The sequence below is a fragment of the Notechis scutatus genome, chromosome 1, assembly GCF_049901735.1.
Source record: "Notechis scutatus isolate UNSWTSFEM ecotype Mainland chromosome 1, rNotScu1.2, whole genome shotgun sequence".
NCBI classification, from domain to species: Eukaryota; Metazoa; Chordata; class Lepidosauria; order Squamata; family Elapidae; genus Notechis; species Notechis scutatus.
The window spans coordinates 228700048-228724824 of NC_142009.1; the positions used below are offsets into that span (position 1 = coordinate 228700048).

A 24777-nucleotide genomic window follows, 5' to 3' on the forward strand; every position below is an offset into this window, starting at 1 on the left:
TCTCCGTACTCAAGGAGATGGAATTGGAAACTTTTCTTCCAACTCACACAAACCCGGGGCCTATCAATAAGGAAATCAAGTATCCAGTTACATAAAGAAGGATTAAAACCTAATAGGCCCACTTTGTTCACCAAATGCTGAGGAATGTTAAAAGCTGAACTAAAATCAACCAACATTCACATATGAGTAGAGTAGAGGTAGATATGGTTTGCATCAACATCTTTGGCTGTAGCTCTTCACTATATATCAGCATGCTGACATCACACCCATACATCACTACTCGTTACAATGTTTATTTTGTCTTTCAATGTCTTGTTTCTCATTTTCAGGATTTTACTAATTCCATTAGTCTATAACAGAGGTCTCCAAACTTGGCAATTTTAAGACTTGTGGGCTTCAACTCGAATTCCTCAGTCATCAAAGCTGGCTGAGGAATTCTGGGAGTTAAAGTCCACAAGTCTTAAAGTTGCCAAGTTTGGGGACCCCTGATCTATAACTTTCTTGTCCATCTTCCATTTCCTCTTTCCCCCCTTCCCCTTACCTTTATATATTTTTCTGTAAGTTCTGACTCAGTTTCGCTGTATGGCTAAAAACTACTTTAAGATATTTCTTCCATACCGGTCGCTCACTTTTGCATTCAATTCATATTCATTCATCACCTATTTCTTCATTCATTCTTGACTCATTCTTCATAAGTACCCCCATTCCACTGCATTCAATGTTTCTTTTTTCCTGATGTGCCAGACTTTCTATAAACAAAGTGGGCAGAGAAACATTTTTACTACTTTAAAAAACAATTCTTCACAATAGACCATATACAATCCATTATTTTTACTAAGGTCTGCACATCTTAGAACCTTTACATTCCGTTTTCCATTTTTAAAAAACATTCACTGAAGTTCAAGCATTTATGCAAGTCTTTTTGCCATTTATGTAACACTTGCAGTCAGTCACAGATTTTGTTGTTGAATACAACTTAAATAATAAAGGTGAGATATGTATATGTACACGTACATATACATGTATATATTCTGGTAATTGATCTGTCAATTCTAAGATTCAAACTCCTTGTTGCATCAGACAGTCCATTTAAAGTTGGCTACTACCTTACAGTTTCAGTCAACAATAGAAAATTGCCTGCGTACAAAGATACAATTTATATCTCCAACCAACACACTTTTAACATCGCTACAGTATATATTTATCCATCAGTACATTAAAGAAGTTAGGAGACATCATACATTTTTGTCTTATTCCCCCTTCAGAATAGATCCATTCACAGAAGTATTCCATTTATTCTCATGCATTATATATTTCCAACATACGCTGCTCTTCCCATATTCAGCTAACCTTCAACTCCATTTTGGCAAAACATTCTATAATTCAAGTCTTTTTCTCTAAAGCAACAATCATTTATCATACCTATCACTATTGGTACTATCTTTGCTTTCATTTGCCACAGCCATCTTACATGTATTTGTAGGTCTTTGTATTTGGTGACTTTCTACAGAGGTTTTGTTTGTTTGTTTTTGCTTCTAGTCTGCTTTCTTTACCTACTGCACCATCCACTATCCAGACTCTTATGTCTTTTTTTACGAACAGTTGTTAAGTCTTGGGTCCAGGGGTGGGATTCAAACTTTTTAACAACCAGTTCTGTGGGTGTGACTAGGTCGGCATGGTTAGGTACGCATGGTCATGTGACTGGGTGGGTGTGGCTTCTTTTTGCAACCCCCCCCATTTTTTCCCCTTCTGGGCCTCTGGGGAGCGTCTGGGGGGGTGTTTTTGTTCCCAGAAGGCTTCTCTGGGACTCAGGAAGGAAAAACGGAGCCTGGGGGGGCACAACACCCCCTCTGTGCTCCATTTTTGAGGCTCCTGGGCCTCAGGGGAGCCTCTTGGGGGGGTGTTTTTGCTCCCAGAGGCTTCCCTGGGGCTCAGGAAGGCAAAGAATGGAGCCTGTGGGAGCGCACAGTACCCCCTGCGCTCCATTTTTGAGCCTCCAGGGCCTCAGGGGAGCCACCTGGGGAGGCATTTTTGAATTTTCTCTTACTCTCTGGCTTCCATTACTACAACAACTAGTAGTATTGTTATCAAAAATAATTCCATGTAACATCATCTTCCGGTTTGTTGGCTTCGCGAGCGGCAGGGATTTGCAACTCTGCGCGATCCCTGCCGCGCTAGCCATTTTTGGTGCTCCGATCCGGACGGGTCCGGAGCTAGGCTACCCTGCAGGGGTAGCTGAAGATAGGGGGGATCCGGAGAGGGGTTTGGGGGTGTTGCAGACCCCCTCCCCGGCTGGCAGAACCCTCTTTTCCCAAGACGGTGCAGCGGCGGTCCGCAATGGCCGCCACAAAGAAGCTGGCAGCTGGGCAAGTATGCGCAGGAGGAAGAGGAGAAAGCCTTTGAGTGTGAAAGTTTTCTTGGTTGATCCAGGACTCTAAGATACATTTAATATAATTCCTGGAAATTATGGCTTTTTGGATGATTCTTTCCACAAGAGAAAATAAGCGGCAATTTTGAGGTGCTGAAAGGAAAGTTTATTCTCCCTCCCGACGGAATTAATAAGTGGATATTGAGAAACCTGTTTTTTTTTTTTTTCAGGTAAAACTAGTTTTATGTGATAAGTCGGAAGGGAGAGGACAAAAAATATATTCATCTGGTCTGATTTTGTTGGAGGAGATGCCTTAAGGATTTGAAGACAGAAATATAATTCCAATAAGGCTTTAAAATACAGATTTGGATTTTCTTTTTTCTTTTGTCTGATACTACCCCTGGAAGAGAAAGGGAGAACTTTGTCTTGGCTTGGATTGATTGAGGATTTTGGGATTGCTCTATTTTTTTTTTTTTTTTTTGAAATATTTTGGTTGGTGTAAGAAAAAAGAGGGAAAAAAGAAAAGAAAAGAAAAGATCTATAATGGCTTTTTCTTTTGAGGAACTGAGGGAAGAATATGAGCAAACAAAAACAGACAGCAAAGATGGTATGGAAAAAGCCTTCCTTTTTTTAGAAATGGCGCTGGTTAACTATCAACAAACAATACAACAGATGGAGGCACAAGAACAACAAGAAGAAGAAGACGAAGAAGCCATCTTTAATGAATTTCAAAATTTAACTAAGAAAGAAGGAAGGAAGAAAGCGAGGAAAATGAAGGATTTAAGATTTAAAAAAACATTCAAGAAAGAGAAAAATAAGATGCAAAATAAATATAATGATAGTAAACAAAAGAAAAAGGGAACACAACAGAGAAGGGATGCCAGCAAGGCAGAGGCTAGAAGAAGGGGGGGTAGGAAGATTTGGTGGGGGAAGAAAGAAAGGGGAAAGGTGGAGAAAAGCCACAAAGTTTTGAAATTAGATGGGAAAAGAGGAATTTTTTTTAGGGACAAAGGGTAAAGTACAATTTCTTTAAAAAAGATTTTGCAAGGTACATAAGAGGGTATTGTAATATTTGTATTAGAAATAGAAAATTAGAATGGCTTAAGAGTTAATAAGAAATTAAAATGTTGAAATGTTTAATAATGATTGATTTTAAAATTTAATAAAATATTAAAGGGAATGTTTAGAATATTGAGTTTTAATTAAAGAGTTTAATATGACTATGGTATAGATGTTATTATAAAACTATTATAGTAGCATTTGTTTTTTGAAAAGGCAATGGGAATGCTATAAGATTTAATATTTAGATTTATTATTTAACTATGTATTTAATCATTTTGGATTTATTACTCTGTTTTTATTATTATTAAAAAAAAAATATTAGTAGATAGAATGTACCAAGCAGAATCAGATTGGGTATTAGGTGTTATTTTAAATGTTAATCTAATTAATTTAGGGGGAGGATAGAAAGGCATCATACTCTGATTAGTGATTTCAGGAGAAATTCTTTTTTTTTATTATAAGGAATGAGATAGAGGGATAATAAAGAATGGGCAAAAGATACAAATATAATGATTTAAATTAAGATGGATTAAATAAGATAGAATTAAGAAGTGAAATGTGTGGAGAAGTTTATATAGAAGATATAGAATGGTAAATAAAATAGGTAATGATATGTAAGATGAGCATGAATATAATTGAAGCCCATGTAAAGAGAGGTACCTGGAGCCAAGTTACTTTCCTAAAAGATTTTTTATATGTTTGTTTGTTGTGTGTTTATGTTTTTGGGAGAATTAATAAAACCTTGTAGAAATACAGAATGAGAATAATGGTAACCAAGTCAGAAAGAAATAGATGAAATAATAATAGTGAAATTGAATAAGAGTAAAGAGAAGTAAAGAGAAATTGGATAAGAGGTATTTTTATGCTCATATGGAAATGGCTTAAAATAGAATTATATTGTATAAAATAAGGTTTTATCTGACTTGTAAAATTTATAATGGAAAAAGGTTCAAATATGTAATGGTTGATGATGATTTGTTTGTCTTTGAAATTAATAAAATTTGTTTAAAAATAATAATAATAATTCCATGTAACATCTAAAGGAAATTGATCTCACAGGCACCTTTCAAGAATTTATATTGGAGATCAGAATATGTTCAGAATAATTTGAAAACAATGTCTGGATCCAATAGCTTTTAAAAATCAAAGGTTATTGATTCTATTGATGGTCTGGAAAGAGCAATTATTTAAGCGGATCTATTTATTCATTTATTTAATGTATGCCCACATTAAACATTTGATGTTTAAAGTTCCACCAGGTTACATCACAGCCATTCATTCTTGGTAGGATGGTTCCTCCCTACCCAAATCCCCACAGTCTCCAGGCACTGTGACAAAACATCAACAGCCTCACCTAGCCAGTCTGGAGGTCAAAAGATATCATTGGATACCATCAACATACTATGATACCAAATCATAAACCAGTGAACAGCTTTACCCAGTGGTCTCATGTTAAACAGGACAGGAAAGAGCCGAGCCCTGTGGTCTCCCTCAAAGGAGGGCCTTGGGGAGCAACTTCTCAACTGTAAGAAAGGGAAGAAGAGAATCACATAAAATAGTGCCCCTGCCATCTTTTGAGCCACCATGCTAACAAAAGTTTGTACAGACTGTGCTTCCTGGCAGTGTTCAGAAAACAAGCTCATCCCAAAGGTTCTTGCCTTCCCTGATGGGATCTCCTACTCTTTACCAAGGGTCCATCTCATACAACAGTATGGTTTCTTTTGTTTTGCCTTATTGTATTATTGTAAGCTTTATGCTTACGATATTGTGTGCTTTATGATTGAACACACTATACCAAACCTAGTGTAATTTATTTAATAACCCAAGGTCAGCTAAAACATGAATTGGGTCTCATCCATGGAGTTAAGAGGCTGTGCTTTCCTCCCACCCCCACCAGGAAGCCTGAAAAAAGTGAGGCTTCTTATTGAATTGACAAGTGGGTCTGTGCTTTCACCAAGTCTAAATTTTTCATACATGCATAGCCCTTTTTATGCAGGGCTTCTTCAAAATACAGTTCCACATAAAGTCATTTTGGGGCCTTTATTTTTCCCAGACTCAATCTTTGTCTGAACTTGCAATAAAAAAATGCATTGTTTGTTTTCTTCCCACATGTACTATCTCTTATTTGTCCCTGGGGCAGTAATTCTCAAGCTGACAAAAGAGATCTGGAGCATAAATGTTTTACCAGCTTAAAGTAACTTTCCAGAGGGGAGATTCGCTGCAGTTACTCTCCATGGAATTGCTCTCAACTTCCCTCTTTTAGATCAGGGTAGAAATATATTATAGAGGAAGTACCACTGCTTAATTTTTGCTCACTCTAACAGTAAATCTCAACTGCAATAGATAAATAATTGCTGAGCTGTGAAAACATTGGGAAATACTTTTCCCAAGAGACAATACGTGGGGAAAAAAGTCATATACCTTTAATCATTCAAGTTGGATTTTTGTTGATTACTAAAGAGGCAAAGTCGTTCTTTGAATTGATATATGTTTGGTTTAAAACACTTTCCCCTCATGTTTTTCCTTAGCTTAAAATCATTCATATTTTATGTGATAGTGCCACTGGTTCAGTCACTTTTTCTTCTTCGATCTTGTGGTGTCTCAATCATTGACAGTCACAAATGTTTAATTTACATCCAGTATTACTGAAAAAGAAGCTGGTCAACATAAGGCTTAAAAAGTTAAATTTACTAATTAATATAAATATTAATTTATGTAATAGTTTTAACTGATTCAACCATTTCAGCTTAAACCTTAATTTGGTTTTTCGTATTTCTTGTTGTCAGTTATATGTAATTGACACTTTATTACACTTGTTAGTAATTAGGCAAACACAGCCACTAAGTTGCCAATTCTGCAGTTTTTGACAAAGATGATGTGTTAAATCACTGTACAAATCAGTCAGTCTCTCTTAGTTGTTTCACATCTTTCTCTGTCATGCTCTACATATTCCTCCTTAGAGTGAATCTGTTTGCTAGGATTCTTCAGCAAATATACATGGAAGTGTTTGTAAGAGGCGCCCCTAAAATTATATTGTATGAGTAAGATCCCCTTCACTGATTCTGCTACAATGCCTCAATCTACATTTCTTCCTAGGGAGAATCTTTAACAACAGTTCTACATTTAACATATATTTGAAATAACCATGAAAAGCATGTCTCGCAGAAATACTGTACTTAGTATTTCTTAGTTTACCGCTACCTAGAACTATCTAACAGATTCCTAAATCTGCAATAAAAATCATTGAGTTGCTCAGATTATAGAATCTGAAGATCTGGAGACATGAAGGTGATAGAACAGCACAGGAAAAAAATATCCTAATTTGGTGTATATTAATTCTCTGGCATTTGTTTCAGCAGTTATAGAACATTTTAGGCTCTAATATAATTGCTACAGCAAAATTATTTTCTACAAAACTGGGGAGCTAGAGCAAAACCCTGCACCTGGCATGTGGAAATTAGACTCTTCCCCCCCCAAAAAAATCACTTGCCATACAGTTCTACTTATTAATTAAGCATTGCTCTGTAATTCCCACGTCCTGGGGTGACAAATTATCCAAATGATATAGGTATTATTAATTCTAGAGAACCAGTTTGTCCTAGTTGTTAAGCATATAGGAGTAGAAAGTTTAGGCAGCAAGCCAACTGGATGATCTTAGGCCAGACATTCTCTTTCAGCCCAAGGGCAAACCATTTCTGAAATCTTGCCAACAAAACTGCAGGAACAAGCAGTTGCCACAGCTAATAAAGCACAGTCACAGCAGTGATGGGATTCAAATTTTTTTGCTACCGGTTCTGTGGGCATGGCTTGGTGGGCGTGGCAGGGGAAGGATACTGTAAAATATCCAGTCAGAGGTGATATTTGCCGGTTTTCTGAACTACTCAAAATTTCCGCTACCGGTTCTCCAGAACTGGTCAAAACCTGCTGAATACCACCTCTGAATCACAGGACATAGGGCACTTTCTTTCTACAAAAAAAGTCATTGATACAATATTTCTGAAATCTTTTCTCCTGGGGAATACAACAGAACCAATTCCACAGCATTAGATTTCATCTTCTCTGAGACTTCGATATCATAGTAATACAAGGAAGAGAAATCGCTTTTTCAAAATGTGTCTCTCTTTCATATGCTGATTCAGCTACTGTATATTGGGTAGTTTTCAATGATATAACCAGGAAATTTGGTCACAATTCTTGATACTATACACTTTTTTCTGTCCTTTCTGGGCTTGATGGAGTAGCATGATGCCGGGGTGGGTGGGGGGCTTGAATTTTTGGATTATGTGAAATATGTCATTCTTTTAAAGTGCTCAACACCCCCACCCTTCTTGTCACATCTGTTTAACCAGTATTCAAACTTTGTTGAGTGGGGGAATCAAACTTGGATGTTGGTGGATGATCTCACGTAAAGCATTTCACACACATTTTATAATTGTTGTATTGGTTATGTTTCTATGCATAAGAACCGATCATTATCTTTCAAGCCCTGAATAACTGAGATTCCTTTTGATAAACCTATGGGAAATTATTTCCGTTCCATGTCCCAGGGGATTAAATGCTTTTGAAATATCTTCCAATCATATGTTGGGAATAATCTATAAAATTGATCCCATAATTCCTGTATAAATTCAGAGGGAGGAAATGTACAAAAGCATTATGAAAACAGAGCCTGCCTAATATAAGTTTAATCTTGTGTCCCACACTGCCATTGTATATTCTCCTTCAAGTATCTGTATGAAGTGAATGAATGTTTTCCTGCACGGAGACTTTCACAGTCCTGCTATTGCTCTTATAAGTGTCTTGATCCTGGCTTTGCAATTCTGAAAACAGAGACATTTTCCTATTTAGGACTGAGGGTGAACTCAATGCCCAGAATGTCTGCATGTCAATAGACTCTGTAAAACTAGGGCGCCTGCTTATCCAAATATAAGTGGAAATAAAGTAGAACCTGGGCTGTTCACAGCTGGGAACAAACTGGGTCTGTTGGCAGCAAGAAAACCAGGAGAGAAACAGAGAGATTGCCAATAGCTCTCTCTCGCCCACTTCTCTTGCTAACCCATAGATGGCATCAGAAGTAAGAAGACAAAAAGCAAGTCCTTCAACACCAGTCCTGTCAGCAGAAGAGAGAACCAGAGAAGTGGGCTTTCTGTTGTCAGTGATAATAATGTGGACTTAGAGAACATGCAGTGAAGGGTTGGTTGGAGAAGCAGGGGAACTTGGCTTTTTAGGACTGGTTCTCTTGGCATCAAAAAGAGCCACTACCACAAAAGAGTAATCACTGCCTTTCCAGTGGCGATGCAAAGGGAGATGGATGCAGTTCTTCAGTCAGTATATCATAGTCAAGACAGTGCCCAGAGTGTGAGTTTGTTTTATTGTAGGTACGCTATCTGCAGACCCTTCTCCTACTAGAGTGAATCTTTCTGCCCCCTTCATTTTGGTGCTAAGGTGCCAAAGCCTCAGGGTGTTTATTTTCTTCTCGTGTCCAGCGGTCTTCACATACACAAAAAGGTGGGGAGGCAAGGGAAGAGACACGCATGAAAGAGCTCTTCATGGGGGAAAGCACCATTCCATTTTTTTTTTTTTTTATGGCTAGCAGAATTGGCACTCTAAGATTCTCTTCCCCTTTTTCTCACTTTTGCTACTCCTACAATAGAAAGAGTGACTAAAAGGAAGGGAGCAAAGACTCCTTGGCTGCCAATACTTTGATTCCATGGAATGACCACTCCATTGGATAAGACAATTAAGAGCAAAAAAATAAAAATAAAACCCCCGATGGGCCATCTGCTGCCAGCTATTTGCCGCAGAAGAGGCATCCCACCCTACCTCTTTTCCTCCTGCTTCTCATGCAGATCTCACCCCCCGCATTCTTCTTTGGCACCAAGACAGAAGAAGGACTACAAGTACAATCAGCGTTCTCTGAAATCAGCATTTCCCCCCACGAATGCTAGCACTTCACTACTGCCTCTCAGTTATGAGGATGAGTGAAGTGTCCCCGTCCCAGCATTTATACACTCATGATTTATAGCATCACTGAGCCATTGTGATGGCGATACGAAACTGCTTTCATTACAGATATATCACCAAAGTGACGACCATACAAGTTGCTTTTGTGGAAATGGTGAACATTAATATTTAAAAAGCACATGTGCATCCACTCTCATCCCCAGTAGGAACATGAATAAGTCTGAACCCACCACTGCTCTTTAGAAAGAGCTCCACATGCTGCCTTCGGAAAGGAGTCTGAAAGATGTACCTGGAGACAAATATTCTCACCGGATATCCAGTTACTTAGCTCTTCTCACTATCATTGATCTGAGACTCTTGGGAGGCGAGGGGAGACAGGATTGTGTGAGGACCCCTCCCATTTTTCAATGTGGTCTCCAAGGAAAACTGTTCTTCAACCTTCCTCTTTTGTTTGTGATTCCCTTCCCCCATTTTCCGACTGTGTGAAGTTCCCAGCACTCCCAGAAGCAGCGTCTGTAGGGCTGGAACACCACTCAAGAAAATGCAGCACTTGCGGATTCATTATTTAATGCTAAGATGTCTTCCATCTACACACTTGCTAGAATCCAATTTGTAACTGATGAGCTGGGAAGCCCCACCTTTCTCTGACAGCATCATTATAGTGTTCAGTGGAGACAGGAGTAAGACCTTATTAAAGGGGTCCCTGCACTTCAGGCTGGCCCAGAGTTGCAGCAGAGAAGAGCTGGAAGGAGCCAACTTGATATCCTTTGGAAGTGTCTTCTGTGCTTTCAGCCAGCGCTGCTTGCACCACTGGTGTCTGTTCCTGTCCTCATCATTGCAACCCTTGGCCTTCTCCTCTGGCTTGCAGGGGATCTTGGAGTTGCTCCTCAGTATCCATGCTTTCCTCCAGCATGACGTGCCTAGCAAACTTCTTCACCTATGAAACCACCAAATCGGTGGTGGTCAAGAGCTGGACCATCGGCGTGATCAACCGGGCTGTCCAGCTGCTCATCATTTCATACTTCATTGGGTGAGGGAAGGCAGATGCAACTGGGGGTGATATCTCCTACCCTGGGGTTGGGTTGGGGGAGCATGTAAATATCAGGTAGGAGCCTAACCTGCAGATATCACTTTTCAAAAAAGATTTCTTTATTGGAGAAAGTTTAATCGAGGGGGTGGGAAGAATGCAGCGGAGGAAGAAAAATATCTAAACACTTGACTGTGAAAAGGTGAAAAACAAAGCAGGGTGAGGCTGCTTGACTGACCATGTGGAGTCCTCAGTGTGGGTTCAAGTGCATGGGGTCATCAGCATGGAGAAGATTTGAGAGAGGTAAGAATTTGCATCCTGATTATCTTTAAGCTTTCGGAAATCCATATTTCTATGACTGCCAGGTCTGAAAAAAGGAGTGTATGGAGGGAAGCTCCTGTCTCATGAGGTTGCTTGCCAATGTCTCCTCCTGCAGGTAGGGACAGGTAACAAGCTGCAAATTGCTCCATTCTGCGGTGATGAAGACAGGTTGTTTTTCTTTTTCTTTTTGAAGAAGTAGAAGAATTTTTATCTGAAAGGTCTAGATTCCTCAGCTAGCAATCCTCTAAGTGAAAGCTACGCAAATCTTATTGTTAATTTAGAGGCAATTACTTTGAGAAGTAAAGAAGGGCTGTCAGTATTTAATTTTGCTTTCCTGTGCAATTATTTTGCTTTTTTGTTATTGTTATGCATCATTTAGAGACAGTTAGAGCTTTTTGGACATTTGAAGGCAAAGGAACTAATGAAATGAAGGTATGAGTGAAAGTGAGTGAACGTTTTTGAACAATTATTTCACCCTTATCTCAGATTTGAACTTACCAATTTGATAACAAGACGATAATAGCAGCCTTATAATCTGCTGCAGATCAAGGCTTACTTTACTGTGCTCCCGTATATCAATTTGTGGTGCTGTGATAACATTCATATCACCTTATGGCCAAATGTTACCAATAATAGTGTGAATTCATGCTCTGTGTGCACTGTGGACTTTAGCGGAGAGGCAGACAAGAGGCAAATAAATTGGTGGCACTTTATCATTCCATATGGTAACCAGTGCCTATTCTGAATAAGGGAGAAGTTTTGAGGGGGAATGGAAGAATAGCACAATCACTTAAATCATACCTCAATGATAAAATCCTTGCTTTATATATGGGAGGGTTTTTTTTTTTGTTCAAACTTGGATATCTCTGGTGAAAACGTTCCAGCAGTATGCTCTGCCTGGAAGTCGCAACTCTAACAGAGAAAAGAATATTGGGTAGAGGGACAAGCAGACAATCCCTGGTTTAAGATAATTTTCAGTGCTTCATGGAAGATTATGTAGGCAGGAAGCAGCAAAAATTCAGTAACAGTTTTTCTGATGGGATGATATTTTGCCTTAGTATGTATTGGAGGAATTCCCTAAATCCTAAGGATAGTTGCAGACTAAGGTCTTCTGGCTCAGTGCCAATGAAAAAGCATTGTGAAGCCAGTCTTCCCCTCCCTGATTATTTTGTGTGGTGGTTTTTTTTTTTAATGTGAATAGTAAGGAAAAGATGAAAGAAATGGTGGGAAAGTTTGGATAGCCACCAATACAACATTTTTAAAAGAAGGAGGCACAATGGCATAATTCAAAACCTTACCTATAAGCACCTCTGGAGGATTCTTTGAAATAAAATTGGAGTATTGTAGCATTCCACAGAAAATGTTACTTATAATTATGTGTGAGGGAGAAAAAGGCACATGGGACTACTATATGAGATGAGAAATATGTTGGAAGGCATGTTAGGAAATTGGAAGTTATTTAACCCATTTTAAGATAACATAAGAAGAAGGGTCATGAGGAAAGGAAGCTATTAATATTAATATTAATCAGCTACAGAGACATGAGTGATGAGGACACTGGTGAAAGCCTGCAACTAACTGGAAGAGGAAGCAGTGGTTACAAAGCCACTTCTACTAAGACCCTGTGTTAATATAGTAATAACAGAAACAGCCATAGTTTCAGGAATATTCCAGTTAAGTGTGCTAGAATAGTTACAGTAGTGGTTAGAATTCAATATTGGACGCTGACTCTGCTCACTGCCAGGAGTTTGATCTTGACCAACTCAAGTCAGCCTTCCAAGGTCGGTAAAATGAGGACCCAGATTATTGGGGCAATATGCTGACTCTGTAAATAGCTCAGAGAGTGCTGTAAAGCAGTATATAAATCTATGTGCTATTACTATTATTATTGTGAGTAGGATAGCATCATATTGAATGCATCTCACAGCAGGGATGGTCAAATTACTGGCTTATTGTATCTACTCAGACTTTTACTAAGTTCTAAAATCCGCTAGTTGGCTCCCAAGGCAAAAATTACATGCTAGGATCAATTCTGTGTCTCAGCATTTATTGTGAGCACCACAATTGAACAAAGCTCAGAATCGTTCTTCACAAAAAATGTCCTTATACTACGGATTTTCTGCACTTTCCCAATGTAGCTGCTGAATATCAGGACAAAGAAAACTCCCAAGGCAATGCATTGTAGATAATATAATCATCTAAAATATGAATATCTGTGAGTTCAATTCCCTGTAGAGGGCTTGAACCCCATAAAATAATATTCAGGGGTCAGATGCTACTTGCATCTGAAGAGTCCCAGTAAAAATGAAACCAGTAATGTGGTGCCTCCTGGTGGTCTCTGTAACTCTTCTGTTAAAAAAAATATATCTTAATGTTGCAGATATTTTCTGCAGTATTTGGAACACGTAAGTCAGACTTTGGAAAAGGTGATACACCACAGCACCCAACAATAAGAAAGATGTGTATGAGAGGGAGACCCTGTTTTCATGTCCTCTTTATGATGGTACAATTTTACTCAGACTATAACAATGTTCTCTGTGGGTTGTATCATGTCTTCATTTAATCACTGAATAAGGAACCAAACATCTTTTTTTTTTAAAACAATTTTATTAGTTTTTAAAGACAAACAAAACAAACAAAACATAAAAACATCCAGCTTTCTTTCATAAATATACAAACAGTGTGTCGGTTGGTTTACTAAGTAAATTATAGTTATCTCGCAAAGTATGAATGAATAAAATTATAGTCAAATGATTGTTTAATAGTGATACTAGGGTATATAATTTTAGATTGATAATATGAGTTATTATGTAATGTAACTGTAATTGAGACTACGAAATGGATGCACAAAAAAAGGAACCAAACATCTTTAAGTGATCATTAGGTTGCCAGTTTTAAAATAATACTCTCCCTCACCTGCAAGCCAACGCTATATTCTATCACAGTTTCAAGGTCATCCCTTATTTTGGAGGGGAGGTCAATCAACCGATGTGTTGCAGATAAATTTTGGGAATGTCAGGAGGTGAAGCTATATCCCTTCTGCTCTGGCCACTTAGTCAAATTGTTCCCCCTCTCCATTCCCACTTTTTTTTTCCTGAGTCCGTTTAACACCCATTATCTTCTCCCTCCAGTGCACTTGAAACCAAGTTCTCTCCAGGCTATTAAAATGGGAAATGAAAACTATGCTAACACTATGCCATGCCATGCCATGCCATGCTAGGAAGACAGGGGCAGCGAAGTCTTCTGTTTTAACAATGTGATGGACGGAGGTGTATCTTTATTTTAAAGTGCAGCAACCTAATTTTAAGTTTTTGCTGTGCACAGAAAATAAGGGGAGATGTTGAAGTGGGCTTTTGTGGCATATCTTTAGCTTTTCCCTGTATTCAATTTCAATTCAATTTCAATCACTTCCCCCTGCCATGAAGTAAGAGAGGTGGGCTAGTCAGTTTCACTTCTCCTGCTTTACAAAAATCTATTTAATTTGGCAAACATCGTAGGCAATCTGCTTCTTCCCTCTCTGGGGTGATTTCTACATTTATTAATTTTAATTCTTATTATTCCATATGACTTAAACTTGAGAGGTGCCCAAATGGGATGTGATAAGAGAGGCAGATAATGAACTTACAGAAGCCCAGGCAGAGACTTGACGTGAGTTCTCCTCCTCCATTCTTGCTGCAGTGTGTTGATTGGTGGACATTTTCCCCATTCACCAGTGATGTGTGGCAAGGGGATGGCAGCAAGGTCAGAGGGGAAAAAACTCTAATCACCCTCCAGTTATGATTGGAGCAGTTCCCAATCTGGACAGCACTCTCTGCAGTGACCCAGAACAGATAAAATTGAGAAATGATGGCGATTGGCAGCTGGGACAGCTATGGTTATTTCTGGAGTGTTTTGCTTTTGCAGCCACTCCAGCATGGGTGGAGAGGAAAGCTGGAGTGATCATAGCAAGCACGGTAATTCTGAAATATGACATAAGGAAGGAGATCTGCTGGTTTTCCCCCTATTTATTTGCTTACGCATTTGCAAACAAAATAAGAAGTAACGTCATTTTTGAAACAGGTTCATTTCTTGGTGACTTACTGTATATGGAAATATCCATGCAGTTTTCTTGGCGTGATGGGGATTATGAATTTAAAACAAATGGAAGTATTGAACTGGAAAACACAGTACATAAGGGAAAATATTATGATATTTGTGATAAAGACAGCATTCTTCAAAATATCTTGCAAATCCATCTGCAGTAGCTTAACTTAACTTATAGTTCAAGTTAAAATAAAAAATTTGTCCCAGTAATTAGAGAGGCTGGCTGTATGATTGCAGCCTTTCTGAACTATAAAATGGGCTCCACGCAGCTATAGAAGTGTAACATAAAGCAAACCAAACAAAACAAAACAAAAAGCCACTTTCTGCATTGTAAAAGGGGTGATACAGTCAGTAGCTGTAGAACTGATACAATATGTGGAAACTGCGTTCATGTCAGAGGAAATATGAGTCTGTCTGCCTAACCTGGCACAAACTTCCTTCCTAGGCATTTCTCCAGATGAACATGGATGGGTAAAGGGGTTCATGGCAGGAAATAACTGGAGTCCCATCATCCATTCCCTGCCAAGCTCTTTTTGAGTGCCGCAGTCGTTTTCCTCTTCCCTTTGAGGTTGTTAAAAACAAAATTTCATTGACAACAACAGGCGCTTCTGCCTTGGCAGCACCCCCTACCAATTCCCCCGCCCCCTGCAGAAAGGGAATTAGGTTCTTCTCAAACACAGCGTTGCTGGCAAGAACCAGATTGTTAAATATTGCTCCCTTCCCTGGAGTCTATCAAGATGATGAACAATTTTGTTTTTCTTAGGCAGATTATTTCTTACTGCCGGAAATGCATTTGACCCAATTCTAGCTAAAGATATTTGTAGCTAAGACTCTGAGCCACAGCATACTTATTAGAGAGTACAGTTACTTCCTTGACTTACAATCGTATTTAGGATCATGAGTCGTGACAGCCATGAAGCAAGTCATCGTACGGTCACACCCGATTTTGTGACATTTTTGTGGAGGTCTTAAAGCACATGCAGTGGTCCTAAAGTGGAACTGGTGGTTGATAAGCAAATAGGGTGTTTTTTTTATTTTTTTGTTTTGCCAGAAACCAGAACTAAATGCTGATTTCTAACAAAAATGTCATAAACTGTGGTCATGTGACCATGGGATGTTGCAAATGGCCATAAATGCAAACCAGTTGCTCAGCACCAAAATGCAGCCATATGACTGCAAGGGAGGGCAGCCACCAGAACACCAGGTCACAAGTATTTTTTTTTTTTTGGGGGGTGTACATTAACCTTAAAGAGTCACTAAATGACCAGTTGTAAATCAAGGGCTACCCATGAGACTCATTAATCATAGAGTGAATCTCTTCTGAGTCAAGAGGCAACGTTATCCTGCATCTCCCATTGAAAGCAACAGGGCTTCAATTATTAATAGTTTCTTCCATTGGTTTCAGCGTGACTTAGGAGACATTCCTACCTATCTGTGTCAAGTTCACTTGAATGCATTAGCATATGCTCAGAATGCAAACGATGAGGCTGCTCGTCATAACTAATTTCAGCTGGATAAAATTGTCTTTCTATGTGTGGAATTTTTAAGTGCGTTCTTCAAAAGCTTGAATTGCAATAATTGGTCATGGATAAAAGGAGACCTTTCTCTCTCTCACACACACACCCATATATCCACAGAGAAGTCCTGGTTAAAATGAATTTGTTTGGTTTTTTTTTGTGTGTGTGTGAGCGTTGTATACTCAACCAGAGACTGTTCAAAAGTTGAAACCACTCAAGTGACAAGCAGCACAATCATCTTGCTTCATTACTGTGACAGAGTTTTGGATTAGCAACAGATTTCTCTTTTTCCAGCCTGGTGCCCTCTGTATAATGATGGGTTATAACGCCAGCTCCCCAGTTATAGCTCATGCCATCTCCAGCGACATGAAGAGGATTGCTGCTTGCAAGATGACATTCTTTCTGCTCTTATATCTAGAAAGTGATGTGGTGGAGCTTTGTTTTGCTATGCTGCTTATTCTGTCTTGGCATTTTCATTCAGTTGGCCTACTTTCCCGCTTCCCATCCCCTTTGAGACTCCTCACTGCTCCTTAGCTTTGCCTAGGCTTTTATATTGGAATTCAGTTACCCATATCATTCTGCTTTTCAGAACCAAAAGCCTTAAATGCATCCATGATATTTTGGAAGAGGAGCATAACAGCAGCCTAAATCCAACAACTGCTATATTAGTCAACTGATCTGGAGAATGAATACAAAAGCACCCCAAATCACCTCCACCAGTTCAGATAATTCACTGATTTTATTCTGTTGTGTACCTTATTTATGGGATGGATGGATGTATTTTCTATCTTTCTACCCTGGTGACTATTAAAAGCAATTCACAAAAGCTAACACACAAAAATATAGCAAGCTAAAAATACCGTTCAAAACTGACACTAAAATAGGCACTAAAATAATTCCGCTATTAAAAGCCTAGTGAAAGAGAAGCATCTTTACAGATTTTCTGAGCGCAGAAAAAGAGGAGGCCAAATGCAGGCCCTGAGGGAACGCATTCCATATCTGGGGAATAGCAACACAGGAAAGGCTCTTTACCACTTGCTGGAAGAAAAAAACAAAACCCAGCCTCTGACAGCAGAGGCATCTTCAAAAGGTCTTCTTCTGCAGCTCTAAAGAACTTTTGTAATAGGAAAGCTGCCCCTTCTCAACCTCAGCAATTCTAAGATGTGGGCATTTGCTGACTGAGGAATTCTGGATGTTGAAACATTAAGGTTGCCATGATTGAGAAACACTGCCTTAGAGAATCAGACCATTTGGGTCTTTAAAGGTCAGCCCTAATACCTTAGATGGATTTTGGTAAGCAATTAGCTACCAGTGCTGATATCTCACTATAGGCATCATATGATCTCTATACTTAGTTGTGGTTAGCAATCCAGCTGTTGTATTTTGCACCAGGTCCAGTTTCAGGGCAACTGTCAAGAATAGCCTCAGGGAAAGGGCCTTATTGTGAGAAATTGAGAAGATGTGGATAAACAGTCACCAAATACAGCTTAGGAAAGGTAGCAATTGTATTAACAAAACAGAGTTAGAAGGGACCTTGGAGGTCTTCTAGTCCAACCCCCTGCTCAAGCAGGAGGCCCTATATTATTCAGACAAATGGCTGTCCAATCTCTTCTTTAAAAACTTCCAGTGTTGGACCACCCACAACTTCCAAAGGCAAGTTGTTCCACTGGTTGATTGTTCTTACTGTCAGGAAGTTTCTCCTTAATTCTAGGTTAGTTCTCTCTTTATTCAGTTTCCATCTATTGCTTCTTGTCTTGCCTTCTGGTGTTTTGGAAAATAGGTTGACTCCCCATGTTATAGTTTATTTTATATTTTATTTTATAGTTGGCATAATACTTGTAATTGTACACAGGTACTCCTTGCCCCGGCTGCTACTTGTAAATCCAATGATAGTTGAGTATCATGCAACATTGCTGCACAATCTGGAAAAGTCATCCTGGTTTGCTCCATACCAGAAGTAATGAAAACAGAGAAGTACACACTTATGTCTAACTGAAAACCTTGCAAAGGGGATGTACTGTGTTGGAAACGTGTCTCCGCCTGTGTGCCAGGGAAATACACTTTTCAGAATTTTGAATTGCACGGAGAAAATAATACTATCTTATTATTCAGTAAAGCACAGGAAAATTGGCCTCTGCTCAAAGAAATGTATAACCTAACTTGTAGCTATAAAAAAAAGACACCGCTTTTCTTCAGCTGGAGGGGCACTCTGTTTTTTCTCTCTCCTTATTATATGCAGTTTCTGAGGAATGGGTAATGCTGATCCGAGGGTCCCTCTGCACTCTTAGAAATATGAGAGTGTTTACAGAAGTCAGGTGCATCGAGCCTCCCAAGGCTAAATACACCTATTTTGTAATTTAAATGGCTTTCTTTTGCTTGTAAATAAAATTTGTAAAAACTGCACTGCTTGAAAAATGGTCATTTTGCTGCTGACTTTCAGCAGCACAGTTCTGGGGACTGCAAAAATAAGATTGCGGTTGGATTTGTATCCCAAAGTTGTTACTACCAACCCATATTGAAAAACCTAATTACAGATTCTATGCGACCCTGGTATGCACTCATGTAGAGCTGGGGTAGTATCTGCTACCACAACCCATCATTCATATAGTAAGCCAGACCGAAAAGTCTCTTGATTCAACAAGGGGCTGATCTTGATAGAGTTAGGGGTGACTAGAAAAAGTCAGTTTCAATTTCATTGTGAGATGAACTTACTGGTGACCAAACAAAAACAGGAACCTGCATGAAATCCCAATGTATGTCTGTTATTTTTGAGAAAAAAGGAATCTTTTATTTCAAAGCAGTTGCTCTTTTTTGAAATCAACTAACCACACAAGAACAGCAACAAACAGCCTGGGACTTAAGCATGGCATGTTCATTCCCTATCAACCAGTTTTTCTCTCCAGCCATCTCAGAACAAACTATTTCCGATTACTGTCTGTTGCTAATTAGGTCTGGTGAGTTTCTAGTCAATTTCCCCTGCTCACTTCACCTGGTTAATAGATTCACAAACAATCAAACTCCCCTGGATCAATCCCAGGCATTTCCCTGTTGGGATGGAAAAATGGGTCATCTGGAAATGCTCTTTAGTTCAGCTCCAAACCTCAGAGAATATTTGCGTCTGAGATCTGGGGCTGGACACTGACTGGACTGCAGAACATTGAAATAAACCAGATCATTTGGTTTTTCTGGGGGTGGGGGGGAGTTGTTCAGCTTCCATTTTTTATAGAATCAATGTGATAACTGTCATGGTGGTAAACCAAACACCAAGTATTAAAATGAGCTAAATATTAAAAACAAACAAAAACAAGAGGACTGAAGAACGATGTAAGGAGTGAGACATCTGATGATCCAGATGCCCAGACCTCTCTATCTCTTGGCTTTATATCCAGAGAAAACAGTCCCTTCCCCCCAAAAACAAATCTATATCTTTGTTCCCATGCCAAAGATAGAAATCAAGATAACCTAATGTGAGAGTTTAGAACATGTATGCCAGTCTTGGGATGAATTTTAAGTCCCATTGTCCCTGATAAATCTGCTTATTGGGTGATATGAGCCATAGTTGAGTTCTTCTGGAAGACCCCAGGTTGTTGAGAAAAAGCCAAAAAGGATACCCTGATTGTGTCTTGAATGCTCAGTAATATATCATGTTATTAACCTGTAATAGTAGTAGCAACAATAACATGCCACTAAACCATTCAGATTCTCAGTAGTTTACAACAAAATAATTGCCAGATGACATTCTCTAGTTAGTAGAGAGAACTCACAACAAGCCTCTTGTGTAGGACCTGATGGGATGGATAGCTGTCACTGGGGAAAGGTGACCTCTCAAATAACCCAGCCCAGAAGGGTTTTATAGGTTATCACCAGATTCTTGGACTCAGAAGCAAATTGGTAGACTATGTAGATCATGGAGCAGGGGTGTAACATACACACATCTAGATGCCAGCATAACTGCCCGTGCTGCTGCATTTTGCACCATTGGAAGCTTCCAAATATTTTTCAAGGGCAGGTCCTATTAGATCAATGCAGTCTGGAGTAATGTGCTTTTAGGCTTCTCCCCATGTTCTTCTAGTCGCTGCATGAAGGTATTTCACTGACTGAGCTAAAAGTCATGCCTCAGTCCTCACTCACTAGAAAAGAAAATAAGTTTATGCTTATCTTTAGCTGTTCCCATTGAAAAGTGGTGTTTTCCCTCTTCTGACAAAAGAAGACTTGCAGACCTAGCTGTGCTGGTTGGCCTGGGGACCAAAAGGGTGAGTTCCACACTGGAGGTGGCTGCTGGATTGATGGCAGACTCCATCTCTCTCCCCCTTGCTCTGTGCTTTCCACCCATCCATCTGTTTGCTTATCATATTGATGTATGTTCCTGGTGTTCCTTTTTCATTGCTTATTTTATGGCTCTATTATTTTACCTCTGTTCTGCTAGCACTCCTTTCATTTCTTTCCTTTTTATTATTGTTAGCCACCTAGAATAGCCCCACGGTGAGACTGGCAGCAAACAAATTTAACAAATAAATAAATAAATAAATAAATAAATAAATAAATAAATGCTAAATGAATGGAAGTCTTGCCGTGGACACAATCTAGGATGCTTCATTGACAATGCTAGTGATATTGTGTTCAGGAGCTGAGATTTTGAAAGACTAGTAAAGCCATCTTTAAAAAAACAAACAAAAGGAAAACAAACTCATGCTTATGAGTTTGTCAAGTGGAATAACTGACCAGAGAAATCATTAGTACTGCAACATCTTAGCTGGTAAGCAAGGAAATGCTGTTCCCAGCCAACTTCAGTCTCTTGAGCATTTACTCTAATCAATGAGAAAACTCTCTAAAATTCTTCCCCTCCTGATTAAAACTCATTACTGTAGGGAACTCCTCCCCACTCCATCACCTTTGGTTCCAAAAGGGAAAAGAAGAACCAATTTACATTTAAACGTAAAACACACACACAAACACTGGTACACCCAAGGCATCTTGATGTGAATTGCCGCTATGATATCTCAACTTTGGTTCCTACAGCCTGCATTTCTTTGCCATTGCAATTTACCATCCAGCCCTTCCTCATCCCACCCAATAATCCTTCCCATTACATCTCTCAACCATAATCCCAGTTAGCCAGTTTGGGATATTTATAAACTTACATGTAATGCTGTTCAAGAATGGTGCTGCTCCAGAATTTGTGATAGAGGACTATTCCAGAATAGTGCTAAAACCAAAGTTCCCAAAGGAACCTAACAAGCTCCTTTGGGAAGCAAATTCTCAAAAGACTTGCACAAAACCAGAGAAAAGCTCACTTTCTTTTACAATGCCAATCCCGTATCAGAGCTATGATGGCACCGTGGTTATTTCTGCCGACTGCTGGCAGCCTGCAGTTTGGCAGTTTGAATCTCAGCAGACTCAAGGTTGACTCAGCCGTCCATCCTTCCAAGGTGAGTAAAATGAGGACCTAGATTATTGGGGGCAATATGCTATCTCTGTAAACTGCTTAGAAGGGACTGCAAAGCACTGTGAAGTGATATATAAGTCTAAATGCTATTGCTATTGCTATCAAGGACAGCAGTTGGTTGATGCTTCTGCTGCCTGCTGGTGATACTTGCTGGGAGGATTTCCCAGCAGGGATACAACCATTTCCTGACTAGTTATGAATAAAGTTCAGTGATGGGACAAGGCAAAGTAGACTGGGAAAATTTCCTGCCACTTCAAGGGCTGGAGGGAAGTACTTTCACACAGCTATGAAAAAAAAAAAAACCTATGTCAGCTTTGGAGTTGTGGTTTTCTGGAACGCTGACATTAGTGAGAAAATGGCGTAGTGTAGACAAAGCTCAAGCTATTTTCATATCTTCCATCTCTTTCCTTTGTTTCCCCTGGCATTCAACTATCTTGCCCATGAAGACAAACATTAGCATATCAGCAACTAAATGATAAACATTAATTGGAATAAGAAAGGTATGGCTTATATGGATTGTGTTCTTCCATGATGACCAAAGAGAGAAGTAAACTCAGGAACATTTAGCTGACAGGGTAGTTTGATTTCAAGATAATTGTGGTTAATGGTGTTTAGCATTTTACCAAGTTCTCAGTGGATCTGGAGGTAGGAAGAGAAAAGGTTGTAATTGAATTTGTTCCATTAGTGGCCTTCCAGCCTTGAATGTGTGGTATCTGATACTTCATGGGGATTTTGTCCCCTCTTATGATGCTCAAAAATTCTTCCAGTGCAAACTGGATAGCATCAACTACATTTGCTCACAAGTTCTGCAAGATGTCTCATGGTTTCTTTTTTCTTTTTTTAATCTAGACAGGCAGAGTGAAATCAAACAGTGAGAATGAAGCATTTGAATTAGGAGTTGGTATAAATATTTCATAGACAAAATAATTGGCAATCGGAATACTTTGCCAGAGGAAGTGACGGAATCAGAATTAGGCATCTCACATTTCATTAAAAAAACATATCTTAAATACTTATACATTATCAGCACAATGCACCCTGTTGCCTGTGAGAAATCAGACTAATTATCAGAGGGGTTCCTCTATAATCTGCAGTTTGGTTAATCATGTTACACTTTCCATTCTTAAGTGTCTGTTCTTAGTCAGAAGTAAGTTTAATTAAAACCAGGGGAGCTTACTCTTCAGTACCTGAGTTCAAGAGATAATTTTATCAATGCTGACAATTTGCATGTGCTTGTTCTTGTGGAAATCAATGCTGCGTTTTTAATTGAGTCCAATCAATTATGGTAATAAACTAAGTTCTTTCTGTTCACTAGAGGGCAGTGCACATCAAGAAGTAAAGTGAATGTGTGGAATGGAATGGCCTGATTAGGTTAACAAAAGAGTAATTTTAACATCCTATAATGGCCAATTCTGTGTGATAATATCAGTCTAAAAGGTCTGTAGAATCAATTTACTTATATTACAACAAAACAAGATTTTGTATAGGCATGCTTGATGGTTGAATTACAAACCAGGATGAATCTAGTTCACCCTTGGATGTTAGTTTCCTGAAGTTAGACAAGAGTGGGCTTACAGCAGTCAGATCATACCTAGATGTCTAAAACATCTTATCAGGTAAAAATTGAAAACAAAAGGCATTTCATCATTACTAATGCTGTATGAAGGATTGAGAGACATAAAACCTTAATGAAACCTAGGGTATGCTTCATCAAACTGGTATTTCTAGATCAGTGTTTCTCTGGAAGTTGAAGTTGAAGTTGAAGTTGAAGTTCACACATCTTAAAGTTGCAAAGGTTGAGAAACACTTCACTAGATGAATGGGTTGGCCACAATTAAAACAGGTCCAAATAAGCCATGATGGAAGTTAGTGAGCAGAGGATGCCATCAAGAGATTATTAATTGAGAACAGCTAGAGTGGTCAATCAAAGCCAAGGCGAAGGGTGAGAAGCTACAGATCTAGTTTGTCTAAGGAGCCATTTCATGAAGGCTGCTCATAATAATTAGAGCAGGGTTTTCACTATGTTGCATTTTCCTATAATGCAGCAGGTGGAGATCTGTGGAATTCCAAATGCAGCTGAACTAAAGTGCTCAACAGATTAGCTTCAGGCAAGGGTCAGGGTGTGGAATCTGGTGGTGCCCTATAATTCAGCAACATTGGAAACAGGACAGAAGTTACACCTTCCATTAGCTGTAGAAGAATTACTGTATTGAAAGATCTCTTTTCTACAGGTGGGTGTTCCTGCATGAGAAAGCCTACCAGATAAGGGACACCTCTATTGAATCCTCTGTCGTGACAAAAGTGAAGGGGTTTGGCAACTACAGCAACCGTATTATGGATACAGCAGATTACGTCACACCTCCACAGGTAATGCTGTCCAGGAGGGTAGGGATAGCAGAGACTCACAAGATTATGTTTGCTGGGGGGAATGAGCAAGGCTATGCTTGGAGAATGTGCACCGGCTCCTTCAAACAGCAGCCTTGGGTATCTCCTCACGGCTAAGCCGTGTAACTTTAGTATAGGCCACAGGCATCCTTAGCCCCATTTGTGGGTCCATAGAACTCCCTCAGGATCATGCCACCAAATATCAGCGGCAGAATTATTTTCCCGTGGGAAACAAAGGGAAATCAGCATGCAAAGCCTCTGATCAGCTTAACACATCTATAAAAGTAAAATCCCACCTCCCACACAAACGCACACATGCTGCCAAAATGGGAGAAAACCAAGTGAAAATTCTTCCATGCCCCGTCTGTTAATTTTATTACATTACTTCATTATTTCCATGGCTATTAAAAACAATAATAAAAGTTCCTCCTTGAATGCACGAATGTGACCTGCCCTTGAAAAATAGGGCAAAAAACACAGCAGTTTCAGGGAGATAGGACGATAGATATAACCTGTGTGTGTATCCACCCAATTCAAAACACACTGAGACAATAAAAAAAAATATTAGCAAAGAATTAAAACTTGGAAACCACGATTTCCCATG

At 39.2% G+C, this 24777-nt stretch overlaps 1 protein-coding gene across 1 annotated transcript in view; it reads left to right on the top strand.

Annotated features, from left to right (window-relative positions):
• Positions 1–10189: 10189 nt before the first annotated feature.
• The window catches only part of P2RX3 (purinergic receptor P2X 3), a 35452-nt gene continuing 20864 nt past the window's right edge, over positions 10190–24777 (top strand). Inside the window, exons 1-2 of the mRNA XM_026683774.2 lie at positions 10190–10424; positions 24020–24155. Coding sequence (XP_026539559.1) covers positions 10291–10424; positions 24020–24155 — 270 coding nt within the window. The 5' untranslated portion in view covers positions 10190–10290. The remainder of the gene's footprint in view (positions 10425–24019; positions 24156–24777) is intronic.